The following is an 18,704-nucleotide window of genomic DNA, read 5'->3' on the forward strand; positions in this document are numbered from 1 at the left end:
TAACATTCAAAGCACTACTGCTACAAGATGTAGACGCCATTTGACTAAAAACACGCGGCACCATAACCATATAAAAATAGGCTGATTACATGAACAATAAAGAAAGCAAATAATAGGATTTTGTTACTGAGGATATGATAATAAAATGTAATATAAATATCATTAATTGTTTCAGCCGTTAGGTAATTAGAAATTTATTTTCAATAAAGTCTAAGTTAAAGTTTTCAATAAGTGAATATAATGAATGCATATATGATAATGAATACATATAATGTGGACAAATATTTGCAGTACATATTTTACATATTTTTCTATGTTTGAAAATTGTTTTAGAAGCATAATTATATTCATATACAAAATTTCACTTAAGTGTGGTAAGTTACAACTTTAATTACAACATGCGTGATCTTTCATGTGTTTATTTGCCAAATTGAAAGCTTTTTTCTTGCAAAACGATCATAGGACTGTTTAGATAGATATTGACTTTGATAAATCGTAATTTAAAATGTCACCCAACTCTTGCCAGAAGACATATTTGTATAATTGATCACGGTCCGTAAATTATACAAAAATAGCTTAAATAACATAAATATTATGTTATTATTACAACTATTCACTTTTGCAAATAAATAAATTTATGATTTAATATTAGACAAAAGTATTGAATGGAAAAGTCCTATAGAAACACATCCCGGTTCTGCTTAAATACTGTCAATATAATTTGAAATGAAATTGTCAATCTTTAAAAAAAACTCTATATCAACATTAACAATATCAACATATATATAGTCAAAGAATGCTTATGTTTCAATAATAATAGGTCAATTGACACTTATTATAATTACAACAATATTATTTTCTTATAAGAGTATAACCAACCCAAAAATTCCAAAACTAGGAGCTATTGCCACTCGAAAATATGCGCTAAATTTTGCCATCATTAACATAACGCTTAAAAGACCAAGCTAATACAGCAATAAATACAACTTTATATCGCGCAAGACAGCATTGAACCGTTACTCGTCTCTTTTGTAGGAATTCTACACTCGACTTATGAAATGTTCCAACTTGGATTTTTTTAAAGTTGTTTCGTGCATTAGTAAAGATTGAATTGGTTGCTATTACATGTACAAACTGCATGACGACACGAAAATAAGTGCCGGTATCTGAGTAAGATGCAGTAATGCTTGCTTTTACTCACAGCCAACCAAATGCTCGAAAGTCTGAAATCTCCATATTCATTTTTCGCTGAGTACTTGATAATTACCTAATGCATATCTGTTTCCATTACAAAATTAACCAATATAATTATTTTTAGAATATGTTATGTTTCTCTTATTTCCTTTGGATATAAGTACAATAAGTACAACTAGTAGCATGTATTATCTTGTGTCCTGATCAAACATTGAATGTTAATAAGACAAGAACAACAAAAAGGGTTTTAAACCAACATGTTCGTTGAAAATAACTTTTTATTTAAAAATTTGTTTCAATTTGATGATAACATGCTTTAATCAGTTCAAAAGAATGTAGCTACGAAAACAATACTTTACACATTGAAAATCTTTTCTTGCAAATTTATGTATTATTTTTATGACTGAAAATGAAAATATAAATAAGTTTTTAGATGTTGTTTACATTACACAAATCGACTTCGAGTCACTACAGCTAGAGTTGAGATAAGACAAGCATTGCAAATTTCAATAAAAAAACGCTTAGAATTCGAATCAAACCATGATTACGAGTTTAGTGTTTACCAGTTTTTTTAAGAATTTTGATCACTTAGTGTCTATTGATAAGATGAATATGCAAATCAACAGTTCTTAACATCGTAGAGTTTTTATTTCTTATTTGAAGTTTGAACGATAATGTTGCAATTTATCGAGACAATTATTGTTGATGATTTATCATTGTAACAAACCTGCTTGTTTGAAATCGTTTACACACCTTTATTTCAAAAACAAATGGTGGACAAACATTTGTTTGAAAGTAAAAAAGGCATAAACAAATTTGTTTGATGGAGTAGACATATTAATTTTGTATTATTTCTCGTAACTTTCTTTTTCTCTGCAACAGTAGTTAAATACTTCATCTTCAATATTGTGAGTTGTATTAAAACAGGGAACGAAAACGTGTCTGTCTGAAATACTATATAGATCATTAGATAATTGTTAAATATTTATTAGATAAATATACAATGTCGAGAGGCTTATTCGTTCATATTTGGCTATAAATTAACTAGAAAACACCTAGAAAAACAGCATTCGTGCTGTGAATGTACATTAGCATTTATGTTAATTAAAATGTTTCAGTTATAATTGTATTAAGTTAGAATAAAACAATTAATTCATAAATATGATTATTCGCACCCAGCTATGCCATAAGAATGCGTATTATTGTATAACATAACATATATATCTAGATTGATCATAAATAAACTGTATATTAGATTGTAATGAAGATATAAACTAAAAGTACACATATAATTATCTAAGCACATACCATAAATATAGTTCAAATGAATTAATTCTTAAATCTAAATCTATACAGCAATTTTCTGAGTGAATTTGTTGTAGAACTTTACAGAATCTGCTATCTTAACAAATTAATCATAAAATATTCTCCTGTAAACACATTTCAAAACTACCTGAAGTGAGATAGAATCTTATTAGCCGTAGATAAATCTGTCATTAAATATTTTTTTTTGTAATTTTCGTAGGAAGTGCAGTTAGAAAATGATAAAGTCATTTTTGGTTAAAACATTTTTTTTTTCAAAACTGTGTGAATATATACAATAAACATAATATTAAAAAAAAACTTACAAAAAAAAGGAACAGAGGAAATTTGTTTTTGGATTAGCAAATCAAGCGAAGTGTGAAAGTACCTTATGATTCTGTTTACTCGTATATGATTGATTTTGAGGAATGTTTAACAAAGTAATATTTAGGCAATGTGTTAATGTTGGCAGGCGATGTAAGGGTGAAATCCTCTGACAAGTGTGAGTAAGATTCAAACATGTGTGAGAAAGATTCAAACATATCATTGGTAATTTCGTTTATTTCTATTATTAAATGAAAGTATTTTATTCTACATTTTATTATACAAGTTATAAAGAGAAAATGTTTGATGAAAGATTATGATGCATAAAAGAGAAGATAAAATTGGTAATGCAAACAGTGTTTCTTGCGCCAACAGACACATTAAAAGTAAATAACCATTTGTTCAATTTCTGTTCCAACATCAATCAATTTCTGTTTACGTTTCATTGTCTTTATGTTCATAAATAAAGAGTTCAAAAGTATAAAATCACTGCAGAGAAAACGCGAAAAAAGTACATAATATAACATAATGATTGTGCAAATACACATTGAAATATGCTTATACAAAATATTTGTATACAGTAATGTATGATAGTTATAATGTAAACAAAATATATGTGATCGATCAATGAATAATTATGTTAAAACAAATGGTACATGCCAGGTAAATATCATCAGAAACTGTTTAATTCATACATACTGCCTTACCTTAAATAATTTTATTTGTATTACGTAATATGGCAGCGAAATGAGTTTTATCAAGAACAGAATGTATTTGTCGCCACTCAAAGCAAACCATCAAGTATTATAATATTAATTAAACAAGATGAAAATTTAAGATTAAATGTAATGATTAACAAGTAATGAATTGTAAAAATGGTTGAAATGTTATAACACTGTAAATCTGAATTTCTATTCGTTTATATCTAAGAGTAATTGTATCTTTATTTGAAAGCATAACAGACTGTTAGATAATATAATTGCATTGACTAAGTGAAAAAATGTTTTTTCCCGATGTCAAACAGCGTTTGAGAATCTATATTAATAAAAAAAAGTATAAGACAGAAAAACTGAAATTTAACATAAAAACTTGACTTAGATAAAGTTATGATTATAAATACCAATTTAAAAGATCTAATTACGATTTAAAAGTTCTAATTACGATTTAATTCTAAAGCCTTGTGATATTTATTATGCAGTCAGGATACTATTCTCTCTTGTAAAGATCGTATATCAAACAACAGCAAATAGCTTAAAGTGATTTATAGCTAAGTATCCAAACTTCCGCCTGTGAAGAAGATTTATCACTCGTATTTGTTTAACGGATTATTTAAAGGCAATTTATTTTTGAGATTTACAATTTATGTCACATTTATCCAATTATTACACAGTTTATTGCATACGGTGTAAAAGAACGATTGCCATGCTGTAATTGCCAGTATATTAATAAATCATACTTTATATTTCATTAATGCAAGCCAGCAAATTCCCATTATTTTTTTTCCATATTTAAAAGGTATTTCATTTGTAAGTATTGTTGGTATAACAGTGAGCACTAGTTCTAAAATATACGTGATTTTGTGGTTAATGTTAATGATCACTGAAAAAAGGAATACAACATACATCATTTCAGTCAATACACGCATACAAAGAGATAAAATTTACAACAGAATGCAAGAAAAAAGTAAAATGCATTAATTTATTTACTTTCTAAAAAAGGTGGCCTGTTTTCCCGAATAAAATACATTTCAAATCCATATTGTACTCCATCTACCTTTCGGGTTCACACAAATCCACATCAAGTCCATAGCCTGGTTTTCATTTTCATTTTCCGAGTTCAACTGTCCCATATCAAATTCACAATGTACTCGAATTACTTTATCTTTATTATAGCAAAAAACTTTTGATTTTAAGTGATTGTTATCATTTGAAATATGTTCGTCTTAGTTAGAAATGTAATGATATTTGACCCAGTCTCGTCCAATTTGTTGTACATTCGTCTTATAAAATTTCATACTATTATATGAATTATTTCAGGATCATAGCATATTATATTAAACCTGATAACATAAATTTGTCAGTACATGTTTTAGTTTACAACATTGAAAACAAATTCTTTTAAGTTAACACACTGAAGGAAGTTTTACAATACATTGAGTTTTGATGGATTTTGTTTGAGTATATTGAACCGATTCTTTCCATGCATCATATATCTCAATAATTTACTACAAATACGTATTGTTTAACTTCATTGGCGTAAACGTTAACTTTTTTTTCGTCTTAATGTTTACGCTTTTTAGGTATAAATAAGTATTGTTTACAATAAATGTTTCTGATGATTTGATATTTTTACATGTTCCAGCAAACAAAAACTCCGTATATGTAATTATTGTGTTTTTCGGTATTGTTATTCATCTGTAAAAGTACAAATGTGTGGTTGTCATGTAACGAATATCTGATTGACAAAAATAGGGTTAATCTCTAAAAGGTTTTTTTGATAAATATATGTCTTAAATCTGTTAATTGCAAATAACAAGAAATATTTTTGTAAAGATCTGACGAAGCGAGTATCAGGAACTCGTATTGTCTTTACGACATGCAATTTAGTCCTAGCCTGTACGTAATAAAGCTATCACAAAGGATGGAAAATATTGCATACATTGAAGACTGTGATCTGTTTGTGAATGTTGTAACGACAAAGAACATATAATTTCAATACAGGTTTATTTTATTTAATTTCTCATATCTATATGATTTTTGCAGATTGTAACGATCAATAAATATAAACTATATTATTATTTTAATATTGTTATTCTATGATAAAATGCCACTTTTGACTTCTGTACAACTGTTAAGTGTTATAAAGCAATTTCAGGGCAATTATTAAGACAACTGCCTCCCTTTAAATTACCTTGTTTTTACCAATAAATGTTAATGGAAATGTTTATATTACTTCTTTCTTCAATACGTGGATTTTATCATTTGTTTGAAATTTAAAGTAATATGAGCATTTTAACTTACTCACTGATGGAATAATTGACATCTGTATAATAACATAATTGTGCATCTTTATTAACAGCAACAGTTAAAAGGTAATAGAATAACATTTAAACACGCGACTTGGCTTAAAAACACATGAATTCGTTTTCATGACAAATGAATTTTGTAATAAAGTAAAAACTTTTTAGGTCGGCGCACCTTGCACATTTTGTTCGATTAAGCCATTTTTCTTGCCAGCAGCTCTAATAGAAAGCCACCGTTCAAACCCTATAGGATTGGTAAAAACAGAATTCAATTTTCAAAAATAAAGTCTAATTTTGACTGTCATAAAATATTATGATAATTCATAATTTGAAACATCATTATGTCGACAGCTAAATATGTATGATAAATAATTGTATGTGATGATGGACTAGTCAATAATTTTAAGCAGTACCACAATTGTCTGTCTCCCTCATAAAATTCATTGGAACTTGAAGATGGAGTGGCCAAAATTTATAAATGCATTCACATAGCGAAAACACTGTTTTCTGTTTGTCCTTTTACAACAAGCATTCATGAAATAAAAACAAATAAGAAACACACCAACAACAAACAACAACCAAAATAAAAAATAAAAACAATTATAATATAAAGTGTTACTTTTTGAGATCAACTTTTATTTCAATCAATTTTTGTTTTAACCAAAATATTTATCATTCGAATTAATTTGGATGGTTTTAAGCAATCTTGTATGCTGAGTGTAAAAATCTTGAAACAAAGTGATCCCTCGGAAGCATTAATTACAACAAAATTACATAAGAATTGCTGACTCGGTTTGATTGAGTCTGTACATGAGAGATAATGAAAAAACGCAAACGCATCAGTCACGCCCCCTAGCACCGGCTTCAGCGGTACTCAATAATCAACACAATCAATGATCTCGAAGGACCGGAAATATATAACAACACTAAAGTGAAGTACGGGGCAACTTTTTACAGCTGCCACACGGAACTTGACACCTGCTGTTGTGAAGTATAAAAATCTGGAAACAAAGTGATCCCTCGGAAGCATTAATCTCAACAAAATTACGTGAAAATTGCAGACTCGGTTTGATTGAGTCTGTACATGAGAGATAATGAAAACATGCAACATCCCTCACGTAAGTCCAAATATAAATATTAAATAGCAAAATAAACAAAATAGAAGCGCTATATCTGTGAAATCCGTAGCTCACACGAAGTAGCTCGTGTAGCTTTTTTCCAGAAAAGATAATTTAAGATAGAAAGTAATAAAAATTAAGCTTATTAAAATAGTAATGATGCTAATAATAAACAAAAAATGCACATTCCATTGGAATTGTCTTAATTAATAATGCTAACTATATCAGTCGAAGACCATAAAAGAAACCACAGCAGCCAATCAAATAAAAGTAATAATTCAAACATTAGCTACACGCATGGTTTACAAAATCAATTAAAAGTTGTTGACATATATATCTATTTTCAACCACATTAGCAAATGAAAATAAGAAAAAAAATGTACGTGTTTTGTTACAGACTCCAAAATAATACACATTGACAATATTATATAGCTAAGCAATATTAAAAAACAACAAAAACAATCAGTACTGCTTTTGTTAGTGACTTGGTATTTTGTATATGGAAGTCAAAACACCACTTTGCTTATAATTTGATACCTTTATCACAATCTGTTTTATAGACTATACAACGCTTTTTTTCTACATGTGTTTAGCATATTATATGTTATAAATCCGATATTTAAGAATTATATATTTTACACATGTTTCTCGTTTCTACAGAAATGAAAACTATCATGCTTCTGAAGAATAATATCTCTTTAAAATATTCAGCATCGCCGGACTTTATAAGATTTTGTTTTTTTTTTACGGTGATACATCATTACAAAATTATGTATACAAATCAGGATAATTCCGTAAAAGCTTTAACTTATGTATACAAAGCTGGAGAAAGTGAGATCCCTCAAAAGCTTTAATCACAACAGAATTACATGAGCATTGCAGAGTTCTACATATGAGAGGTACTGAAAAGTGCACCATTTCCCCTAACACCGACTTGAGCGCTACCGAACTTACAACACTTAAATTTCTCGATTTCAGTGATCGATCCCGAAGCATATATTTTCACAAATTGAATAAATATTTTCGCATAGTTCCCTCTCATGTTTAAAATTGAACGCTTGATAATGCGGATACTCGCTCTAAACTGGGAACAACGCATTTATTATCTGCATAAAAAACCTGGGTTTGCATGTGTGTTGTCTGCAATGTATGATGAGTCTTTATAGAAAAAGTAATAAATCACGAACAATATATAATTATGCTTGACAATGATTTTCTATTCCAATGATAAAATCTTTGTTTTCGTCTAATTCTAGAAGATTATACACCTAAAATCTGACACCAGTCCATACCGTATTTGCTACAAAAAGAGTTAATGAGACTTCAATGTCCAATTTTTATCTGTCAGCATAACCATTTGCTTGAACCGTAAAGCAATTTGGATATCCTCATTTACTCGCTGACACGGAATTTCTGCATCGGTATTGACATCTTATAACAAGGAAACAAATTACGTCCTATGCATGCAAGAAAAATTGTTGTCTCATAAGGCTGAACATGTCATGATCGTTACAGAGACTTTTAAGAGCGTTTACTAATTTTCTTTGGATTTCATTCATTTGGCAGTGATTTGTGCATTTTGGTGTGTATTTTCAATTTTATCATATTAATGAACGCCTCATATATAGCTCACCTACTTCGAAATTAACTTCTTTTATTATGCTAAATTCTTCTGACGCTAGGCTGTGAAAATAAAATAAAAAAGTGTATCTTTTAATTTATTGTTTCATATATTCATCAAATCAAGATAAACACGGTATATATCAGTTTTACTCTTTGCCTGACAGTGTAAAGAAATAAATGATAGATAAATAATTACACCCGACAAAAACTTTCTTGTGAGCCTCATGCAGTAGAATTAGACCTAAGTACTTCATCGATTTAAGCCATTACAGCTATCAGTATTTGTAGCTTTCAATTGGACAACTCTATACCATTAATAAATATTATTAGTTGGGTTTTTCGTCTCACAAACACTGTAGAGGTCATATGGCGACTTCCAAGCTTAACTAGTTTCCAACGCATAAAACCACTGACGTTTCGGTAGCAAGCTGGATAGGTTCTCACTTAAAAGAATATTCAACGTCTTAGGCGGAATTCGAACCCACATAGGGTGAAATCTGGAAAAACTTCAGTTTATCAAGATTTATACATGCATAGGCCCTTTTGACTTAAATACATTTTGTAAAGCTGTATTTAGAATGTAAAATAAATAATGTTCTTTTTTGTATTTTGATTCGGAATAATTATTCTTCAAGCTTTATATTCCTAGAAAAAAAAACTTACTTGTTCTACTTGTTAACCTGTTCAGTTTGAATCATTGAAAAGGGGGTGTATGCCTCATATACAGAGACAATTTATTAAAAGATCTTTTCTCTAATTGGTGTGTGTTTGTTGATTACAATTTTCAATATATATTATAAAATCACAAGCTTAGGCTTACATTTTACAATATTTGCTATGGATCATTGTAATTAAATGTAATATGTATATTATTTATGTTTACAACATAATGCATATAATGTTATCATTCTTATAATCATGGTATACTCCAGGGTGCCTACATTAAGGCAAACATGTAAATAACAATATGTTTTAATAAAAAGAAATTGAAACTGTGACAAATTTATTTTCATGTCACCTTATGACTTCATTGACATATCGTTTCTTATTCACATGTTAACTGTGCGAATATTCCTAATACTTGTTCATTGTTTTGTGACGCATGTTACATGAAATTTAACATCCCTGTGTTAAGTCTCACATTCCCATAGAAAACATATCAAATCCTACATAAAGCTGTTGGAGGCAACTGAATACGCTCTCTTCTACCCGTTTTCGCTGATACCGAATTATTATTATTATTATGATTATTATTATTATCATTATTATATTTGTTATCATTATTATTATTATCATTATTATTATTATTATTATTATTATTATTATTATTATTGTTATTATTATTAAAATAATACTTATAGTGTCATAATTAAAACCACATTTCAGTAAAACACAAGTACCACTTAAACTTCGACATTAGTGTTGAAACAAGACCATTTTGATTAATTTGATCGTTCGATCTAATATATTTTACTAAAAAAACTCAGTCGTATTAAAAGATAGCTGTTCATATTTCAATGGAAAGGAGGACATGATGTAAATTTAAGATTATATTCAGTTTGATTTGTTTTACTTGAGTGTCTCACAAAATGATAACTGCTTGTGCGAATGTCCTTCTGTACACTCTGACTGATTCTTTTGATCAATAACTACGGCACATAGACCAATTGATATAACGACAGTTTCAAGTATTATATTGAGCAGCGATCACCAAGAGATAAATCAAGTTGATTTCCAATGATGTATCGATTAATTGTTATAAAAGCGTATTCAGTTGGCATTCCTCTGAACCTTTCCCACGATATGATCACGATAATTTAAAGTAATTACGTTTTACTCCATTGTATCCTTGACAAAGGCCAACAGTGTTGACATAACTAACGAAGCATTGAGCTCACTCCGTCCCTTTTTAATAACGTTTTCTTGAAAACAGTGCTCGGAACGAAACAGAATGTCAATACTACTGATTTTGTTTTCCTTTATTTTAAAAGTTATATGTTATTTGTTTATTTCTTTGCTCAAAATACAAAAAGACGAAAAATGTTTAAACTGTAGAGTTGCAAGTCTCTGCACATTTCGTCTAAAACATGTTGTTTAATTACACCCATTTGTATAAAACATGTCGACATTTCAAAAACATTTTGCGATTATTATTATAAGTAACACTTGTGCATCGTCAACTAGGCCCCCTTTAAATATATTTTCTGAAATGTCATTTCCCTCTGTGGAATAAACACAAGTTTCATCGTTACAAACATCAGTTTCAAAAAGGATAGATTTTACAATGTGAGAAGTCTATACATTTATTTATGATCATACATCCGCATTACTTGTATATGTGGCATTCATGCTGCAGTTGAAATAATAATGTATAAAGATATATCAGATGACGGACGTACAATTGATATGATTATTTTGTCATTTCAGTGGGCGTTTACTGTCACATAACGATATATGTCCCGAAATAGACTCAATCAAACAAAGCCTGTCAGATTTTGCCAGTTTTTTTTTGTGTCTTTGCTTCTGTTTTATTGTCTTACAAGGGTTGGTTGCACGGATGCTGAAAGAAGCTGCCCTTGCATGCAATCAAAGGACTTGTTTTTTTGATCCAGTATATGGAACATTATAATGGTTGTCTATGTAGATGTTTTTAGTTTATTCTATTTCATTGTCTTTCTGTGGCGATGTAAGGTTGACTAGAATACGATTGAATTAAAGCATGTAAAGGCATTTTATATTATAATGATTAGACAAGAACTTTATACACGATTATTATTATTGAAGTTAAAGTTTTGTTGAAACCCATTGGATTATTTATTTACTCCAAAATAATATCTGCTTGGAAAACTCATCAGCAAATGGAATTATATGACAATTATCATATCACTGGTTTGAAGTATACCCAATAGGTAGGGAGCGTCAATGAGTTGATTTTATGTCGTAGGCGTGATGTTTTTCATCTAATATTTCAGTCATTTCTGCGTGCATTAAATTTATCAAATACACTTAATAAACTTACAACAAATAATCTGAGTACAACATATAAATGTATTTCTATCATTTTTCTATGACAGTGAATGTATACGGTAAAATAATGATGAAAATATCACAAACCAACACACAAAACCTGTTTCGCTTCAAATATTTCATTTAAATTTAAGATGAAGCTTTACGTAAGTTTGCAAGGTGTCGTTTATCTGTTTCGGGCATTTTAGTTTCCATAACCCTTTTCGTGTTTGAGCCGAAAGTGACTAGCCGTTGAATCAGGTATAGGACAAGGTCAGTCTGCACATTTTTTGTTTGCAATCTGACCAGGCTTTATACTGTAAGTAGCTTAATTTTAGTAGTTTGATATAATTATTTCATAATTATATTATTTCCATATTCAAACAAAGCTCGACAATAAAAAATACCTATATTATCAGGAATCAATAATATTTTAGGGCACAAGAGCATTACTGAAATAAAACAAAGTCAATCTCAACAATCGTGCAGCAGATTTCCGCATATTAAGTGAAATGAAATTAGGACCAATTACAATTTGATGGTAGAAGCTTAATTATTCATTTTTAAGAAATAAGGATAAGAACTATTTTAAATCTTAAAAGAAATTTACCTTTGATGTGCTAACCAGTTTGCGATATTTTAAGCTATTTTTAAGTTGTTGCGCATTTTAGCTTCTCTAACCCCGTTACAACATATTTATAGCGATGTATTATCATTCCATTTGCAAACAATTATCAGTAATTTACTCAGCGCGTGAGTAAAATGGGTTATTCAAATTATTTCAAAGATCAAACGGATGGCAAAATTGATAAATACAGATTGGAGACATGCGCCTGATTGCCTGTATAATTTAATTTCTAGATAAGAGACGAAGTAATTAAAAGAAACACAGATCTAATCTATTGAAGTAGTTCTTTTATGAAAGTACCATGGTAGACTCCTAAACATAAGTTGGTCAGAACAGTTTTAATTACTCTAATTAAAGATAAAGATTGTATGAGTATTTGCATAGTCATTTGACCAAACATTGTATCAAAATATAAATTCCTTCAGACCATACTTTAAATGGTCTTTACATATTTTATCAGAATGTTCCATTTTAAAAAGAAGGGTATGCATAATAGAATGTTCTGTTTCAGCGAGAGAAACGCCCTCTATAAATGGTTCTAGCGTTGTTAAACCTTGCAAGCCAATGTTGAGCTCCAATCCTAAAACGAAATAATATATAAACTAGAAAAAACCGGGCTTCTGATGCATGTTAAAGGTATACAAAAATAATATGACAACCCTTTTCTTGATATGTTTTGCAGTGTTCAAGTAAAAAGTTAAAAAAGCTTAGCAACGAAACGTGTAGACGCTAAACTTTTTCTACCTTAAGCGAAGAAATAGGCAAATAATTGCTTTACTTTTTTGATTTCGTTATTAACAATATTGATTAAAATGCCGTGTAAAGAACAAAATGAATTAAAATAACATTCTTTAAATTTGGTAGTTTAAGATCCTATTTCCAGAATAGGTTTATCGTTCAAAAAATATGCTATAATTATATGTAACATAGTTATCATAGCAATTATAAACTTTTACAAAATAAATAGCTGTCATTTCGGACATTGTTTATGTCGTTAAATAGATAACTTAAATCTATATTGCTTCAAAATTATGTAAACACTGTTTAAAGGTTCATACTGGTATTTCCGGTTAAATACCTCACAGAGAATGATACTATTTTGTAAGAATTTGATACAGAATACCGTTAAATCTTAGAAGCTTTTGAAATACTACCTGTATTAAAGTTACACGATCTTGAAGCATCGCCCTCTGTTATAATAAAAAGATCACAGTCTTCTATGTAAACAACATTTTCCATCTTCTGTGACAGTTTAATTTCATACAATCTTGGGCTAAACTTCATGTTGTTGAGGCAATATGAGTCACTTATACTCGCTTCGTCTGACAGCTTGTAAGTATTGAAACATTTCAAAAATATATTTCTCATCATCTGAAAAATGAATGCAAAAGTTTTTTTCTTTTTTAATTATCATGTGTGCATCTGTCTTAACTTTTAAAATGTAAATAAATCAAAATAATAAATCATTCTGCAATATTAGATGACTTAATAAACAAATAATACTTTTGAATTATTAGCTTTGGTATTTACAGGTATCAAAATGGAAAAAAAGATCACTCAATGGACTTTGTTATTATTGTAAAGCAAACATTGCTACACGGCATTTTATTTACAATTATTATATCTTTGAGATTTTGTATTTTGTATTGAATACATCGAGAAAGAAATGCATGGTTGTATAGGCAGCAAACTAAAAATATCTTACCGATTTATCTAATACTGTTCTTAAAACCCTGAAAACATTTGAATCACATTTGTTAATGGCTAAGGCTAAATGTCTATATTTTGTGTTTCCAAAAATCTTCAAAGTAAACGGTGAACCTCCATTGTCCTCAAAGGCAGAAGAATTGTACGCCGATATATCGAAGGAAAGATTATGAACACGTTTTTCAGGTGCTGGTACTAGTGTTTTATTGTTACGTTCTAAAGAAGCAACAGCTCCAAATATTCCACTTGGGTGAATTATACATTCATCACTAAGTCCTAAAGTAGTTGATGCAAGTCCTGAAGATCCGTCGCAACATATTACCAACTTACGTCCAGATATTTGATCAACTATGTCACTGCTGTCACGACAAAACTGAAATATAGACATAAATAATTATACAAACGTTCAGAAAATTAGGATAAAAATGTCATATAAAAAATGTTAATCTTTCACTTGAATGCAACATAATAAAAGTACTAATAATATATTTTCGTTTGAAAAAATTTACTATAGTCAAATAATTAACTTGTTTACTATTTCAATATCATATCATATTATATAATAAAAGGTCAAAATGATGACCTTTTTGATACAAAAATAAGATCTTTCTAGTGTGATTTAATAAGCAATTATTAGTCAGCTAGCAGGAAATTGGCTATTTCCTTTGATTTAACATATTTATATTAATAGAAAAGTACAGTAAAAATACAAATATATACGAAACATATTGTTGCATTGAAATAAGCGGGACACTGGTTTTACATTTAGCCCAGCACAATATCTTATTCTCTCCTGTAATTTAAAGACGCACGCCTTTTGAAAATATATTTAAAAGAAAAATATTGTAAAGTGAACTAAAAGGTTATCTACACATTGCAAACAAAATTAACATTTCGTGTAAATTACCAGAAAGAAGTAATATATGCAACAACAGACCCTATTGCGTTCGTTACGCAATAATAATATGGTGACTTGTAATTAATCCTTGAATATTGGATCATTTTATTGTTTTAATATCTTAGTACAATTTTCTCAAGTTTGATTTCTTGCATTATTTTGGGTCACTTTTGCAACTTATTACTGAAAATTCCCATTAGGCGCTTTCTACCTTGTACTAAGATACATTTATATGTATGTGCCTATTTCCATCACTTAAGTGACTTAGATATAAACATCAAAGGTAGAATGTTATAATACAGTGTGTGTAATGTACACAAACACAAAGATACGACATAGCTTATTCCATTATAGTGTCCAACAATATGAGGTTATCCTACATTGATTAGTTCAATACTGAATTATATGGGACGAATGCATAGCAGTCAGAACTGTGTCGGCGCTAGCTGGGTCATAATAATATATAGATTTTGCAGTTGTGTACGAGTCTAATAGAATGAGTGTTTGAACTCCTGAAATAAATCGAGGCTGTACGGGGTAAGATAGTTTATACATTTGATTTGGAACTGTTGGGCTCTGGAAATTGACACAAGGCTACTAACAACGTGAAGACTGGATGCAATAACGATTTCTTTATAGACATTACGTGTTGCAAACCCTAAAAATTAATTAGTTTTATGTTTTGATGAAATCTATAAAAGGAAATGTATTAGATTTTTAAATCATTTTGTTGAACTTGTTAAGACTTATTGAAGGCAATAATTCCACTTACTTTTGTGCCAAATTTCATATCGATGTCTGTTGCATAAAGTGGTAAAATGTGTAATATATATTCAAGGTATATTCCAGCCCGTGTGTAAAAGCATCCATCTTTCCATAACCCTTCTAAGTTGTCAAAATCAACCCCATAACTCCTTAGAAATGACACATATTGGGATTGTATGGTTATCTGATACATTCTTTTTTCAACGTTGGATTTTGTATGTTCCTCATACAGCACTAGTTTTCTTACACGAGTACACTGAACAGCAATAAGTGCTGAAGTCAAACCTATAGGACCAGCTCCTATTATTATCACTGTTGATTGTGCCATGTCTCTGCGAATTTTGCTGAACACAATTTTAGTACCCATAAAAACAACCACAGCAGAAATCGTAATCAAAAAGTACGCCGAGGTATCCATATAATTTGCATGCATAATTCGCGTAATTGTATCCTCGTCACATGTCATTGTTGCCATTTGAGGAAACTTATTTCTTCATTCTTGTTGCATGTTATGAATATAAAATTAAGCACATACAAACCATGAACAAAAGCCTGCAATGAAACAGTTTCCATTCCCTCTGAGTGTGAATAAAATGGAACAATTCTTGCAAAAACACAAAACCCTGTAACTCATTAGATCCACTGCTGAGAACTTTGATTTCTTTTATTTGACATTCTGAAGTAGCAAAAGGAGCAAAATATTATTTGTTACTTTGTAATCTATACGTACCGTAAAAGGAATCATAGAAATAAAAACATGACTTGTATTAAGAAAATTAATGCAAATATGTATTAAATATATAATAAATACATGAACACATTTAAAAGGAAATATGATTTCATTGTAAGAATAATCTTACAAAACAATGCAACTATCTCAGACAAATAACACACCTTAAATTGTTTTTGAAATATTTCAACCTTTATCTTTTATAAAACTCTTGATAGCGAATTCTTGTTCATTATACATATTTGTTGAATTTTATTTAATAAGTATTTACTTTCCATTCATTCATTTTAAATGCATGAAGACTGTTTTGTTTAATCCGTAAAATATAACCTGTATTCGTAATGTAAATATCCTTATAATATAAATATCCGTGGAGTTTGCATACTGAACGCGTTCACTATCCTAAAATAACTGACTCTAACATCGATGGTTTTAACAATATCCAATACTAGCAATCCTACTCTTGACATTCAGTAACGTTCCCTGCATTTCATCTCACAGGAAAGAAAACTTAACGTGTGAAAACAAGCCCAATGACATTTCGCTATTTTATTTGTCTTCATTTATTTTTTACAGCTTCACCTTTTCATCATTCGCAAAGTTAATTATCGAAGTATCAATTGACAAAGGATGTAAGTTGATGTATCTATAATTATACTTGTAAGAATTGTAAACATGTTGTATCAACGTTGTTAATTGTTTTGTGGTTTCAGCGCAAACACTACATGTATGAAAAAATCACCATTACACGATTATTTTATGTTTTGTTCCATATTAAATGGGAACCAATCACGATCTTGTTTTCACCGCTTGTAAGTACATTGTAAATGTAACATGACATTTAAAACAATGTATCGTTTAAAACATTACAATGCAGTTTATATAATTGATTTTTTTTCAATTGAATTGTATACCTATTTTCAAAATGTGTAATGTTTATTTAATGAATTTTTACTATTGTATTAATTATACTGATATATCAACATAAAATATATAAATAAATGCTACCTACAAAACGATTCAAGTTTTTGTTCATTTCATTCCAATCCATACATGTAACAGTAACAAAAATCTGACTACTGTAGAAAGATACACATTTAGCTTTGTCCAAAGTTGCTTTTCTGAAAAAAAAAAGAAAATAAGTAATAGAAGTCTTATCAACATGAACATACTTATTAATAATTATATCTGACGACATTAACCCTGTGTTTGTCGTATCAAACTGTTCATAATCCTATGTCTAATATTTAAATGAAATGCGCGATATACATTATAATACTCACTTACTGTCATTGTTATCCATTATCAAATAAGTAACAAAATGTGAAAACTAGCTTACGACTGTTAACATGTACTTGTACTAAAGACGTTACCGGAAACTTTAACTTAAGCTATCTAAATATTCTATTTATATGCATACTCATTATTCACTTAGTAGTTTAACATCAATAATTGAATGAACGTAGGAAATACATACTAATATATTTAAAGTATTTTGTACAACTTAGAGGTACATTACAAACCAAAGATTTACATGGCCCAGTGGTTAACGCGTCGGACTTGTAATCTCATGATCGCTAGCCGCATGGGTTCAAACCCCGTCAGGGGCAAGTCGTTGTTTCCTAGAGCAAGAAACTTTACACCCATTGCTCAGTACTGGTTAGTTTTAGGAACGGATTCGAAAGTGTGTCTATAAGCTTATAGTTTTTTGCACAATCGAACTAAAATAATTTTTGTATAAACCAAACCAAAGATTTCTATTGAAATTGTTTTTTAGCAATTATAACACAAGAATAATCTTATTTAGCGGTTTAAATATTTATTTTCGCCAAAATAAACCTGTCTGTTGATTATTTGTTTAAAACAGTTTTGTTGATGTAAACTAAAACCTTAAGCAAGTTCGATTATTTCTATATCTTTTACTCAGGTTTTATTTTACTTGACCTGTCTGTATACTTTTTTCTTGAAGTTTTATCATATTTTCTTGAAATTATTAAACGTACCAAACGTATAAAATTATAAGATAAGGTTTTCTCCATGCTTATACAAGACAGTCTAGATTATTATATGATTCACAGTACGTCGCATACCGTTATGCTATTCAGGAACTAAACTTTATTGGCAATTTATGCATGGATTACCCCGATAATTTATAAAGCCTTTAAAATCAAAAATGAAACTAAAATGACAACAAACGGCAACATGTATTGGTACCTTAATATACAACTGAGTGCATATTTCTTTCTCTACACAGTCCTAGTAAACTATCATTTCCTTTGATATTGAGTTGAATACTTCAATGAGCCTTTACATGCTATCTAACAATAGAACAATATACAAGGTGATTTATACTTCAATATTCAACTGTAGTTCTAATATCGACTTTC

General features: G+C 29.3%; 1 protein-coding gene across 3 annotated transcripts; it reads right to left on the minus strand.

Annotated features, from left to right (window-relative positions):
* Positions 1–12,320: 12,320 nt before the first annotated feature.
* Positions 12,321–17,625, minus strand: LOC132743192 (uncharacterized). Of its 3 annotated transcripts, none has more exons than XM_060731722.1 (6): positions 17,605–17,625; positions 17,330–17,438; positions 15,595–16,263; positions 13,923–14,297; positions 13,372–13,588; positions 12,321–12,797 (listed from the first exon to the last, which is right to left on the minus strand). In XM_060731722.1, exons 3-6 carry the CDS (start codon positions 16,060–16,062, stop codon positions 12,622–12,624), a joined length of 1,236 nt encoding a protein of 411 aa, XP_060587705.1. In that variant the 5' UTR covers positions 16,063–16,263; positions 17,330–17,438; positions 17,605–17,625; the 3' UTR covers positions 12,321–12,621. The 3 variants fall into 3 exon arrangements, with proteins under 3 accessions (XP_060587705.1, XP_060587706.1, XP_060587707.1); XM_060731723.1 differs by having other exon boundaries at positions 17,601–17,618; XM_060731724.1 differs by lacking the exons at positions 17,330–17,438; positions 17,605–17,625 and adding an exon at positions 16,648–16,750.
* Between the last annotated feature and the right edge of the window lie 1,079 nt (positions 17,626–18,704).

The sequence above is a fragment of the Ruditapes philippinarum genome, unplaced genomic scaffold (genome assembly GCF_026571515.1).
Source record: "Ruditapes philippinarum isolate M1 unplaced genomic scaffold, ASM2657151v2 ctg20479_1_1_1_1, whole genome shotgun sequence".
NCBI lineage: Eukaryota > Metazoa > Mollusca > Bivalvia > Venerida > Veneridae > Ruditapes > Ruditapes philippinarum.

What these genes read in the sequence shown, in the direction of transcription:
- LOC132743192 (XM_060731722.1), bottom strand. Translation starts at nt 16,062, where the DNA reads ATGGCAACAATGACATGTGACGAGGATACAATTACGCGAATTATGCAT. An exon ending in ATATGAAATTTGGCACAAAA is followed by an intron (nt 14,298 to 15,594) that starts GTAAGTGGAATT and finishes TCTATATTTCAG; the next exon opens with TTTTGTCGTGACAGCAGTGA. An exon ending in GAACAGTATTAGATAAATCG is followed by an intron (nt 13,589 to 13,922) that starts GTAAGATATTTT and finishes TTCATTTTTCAG; the next exon opens with ATGATGAGAAATATATTTTT.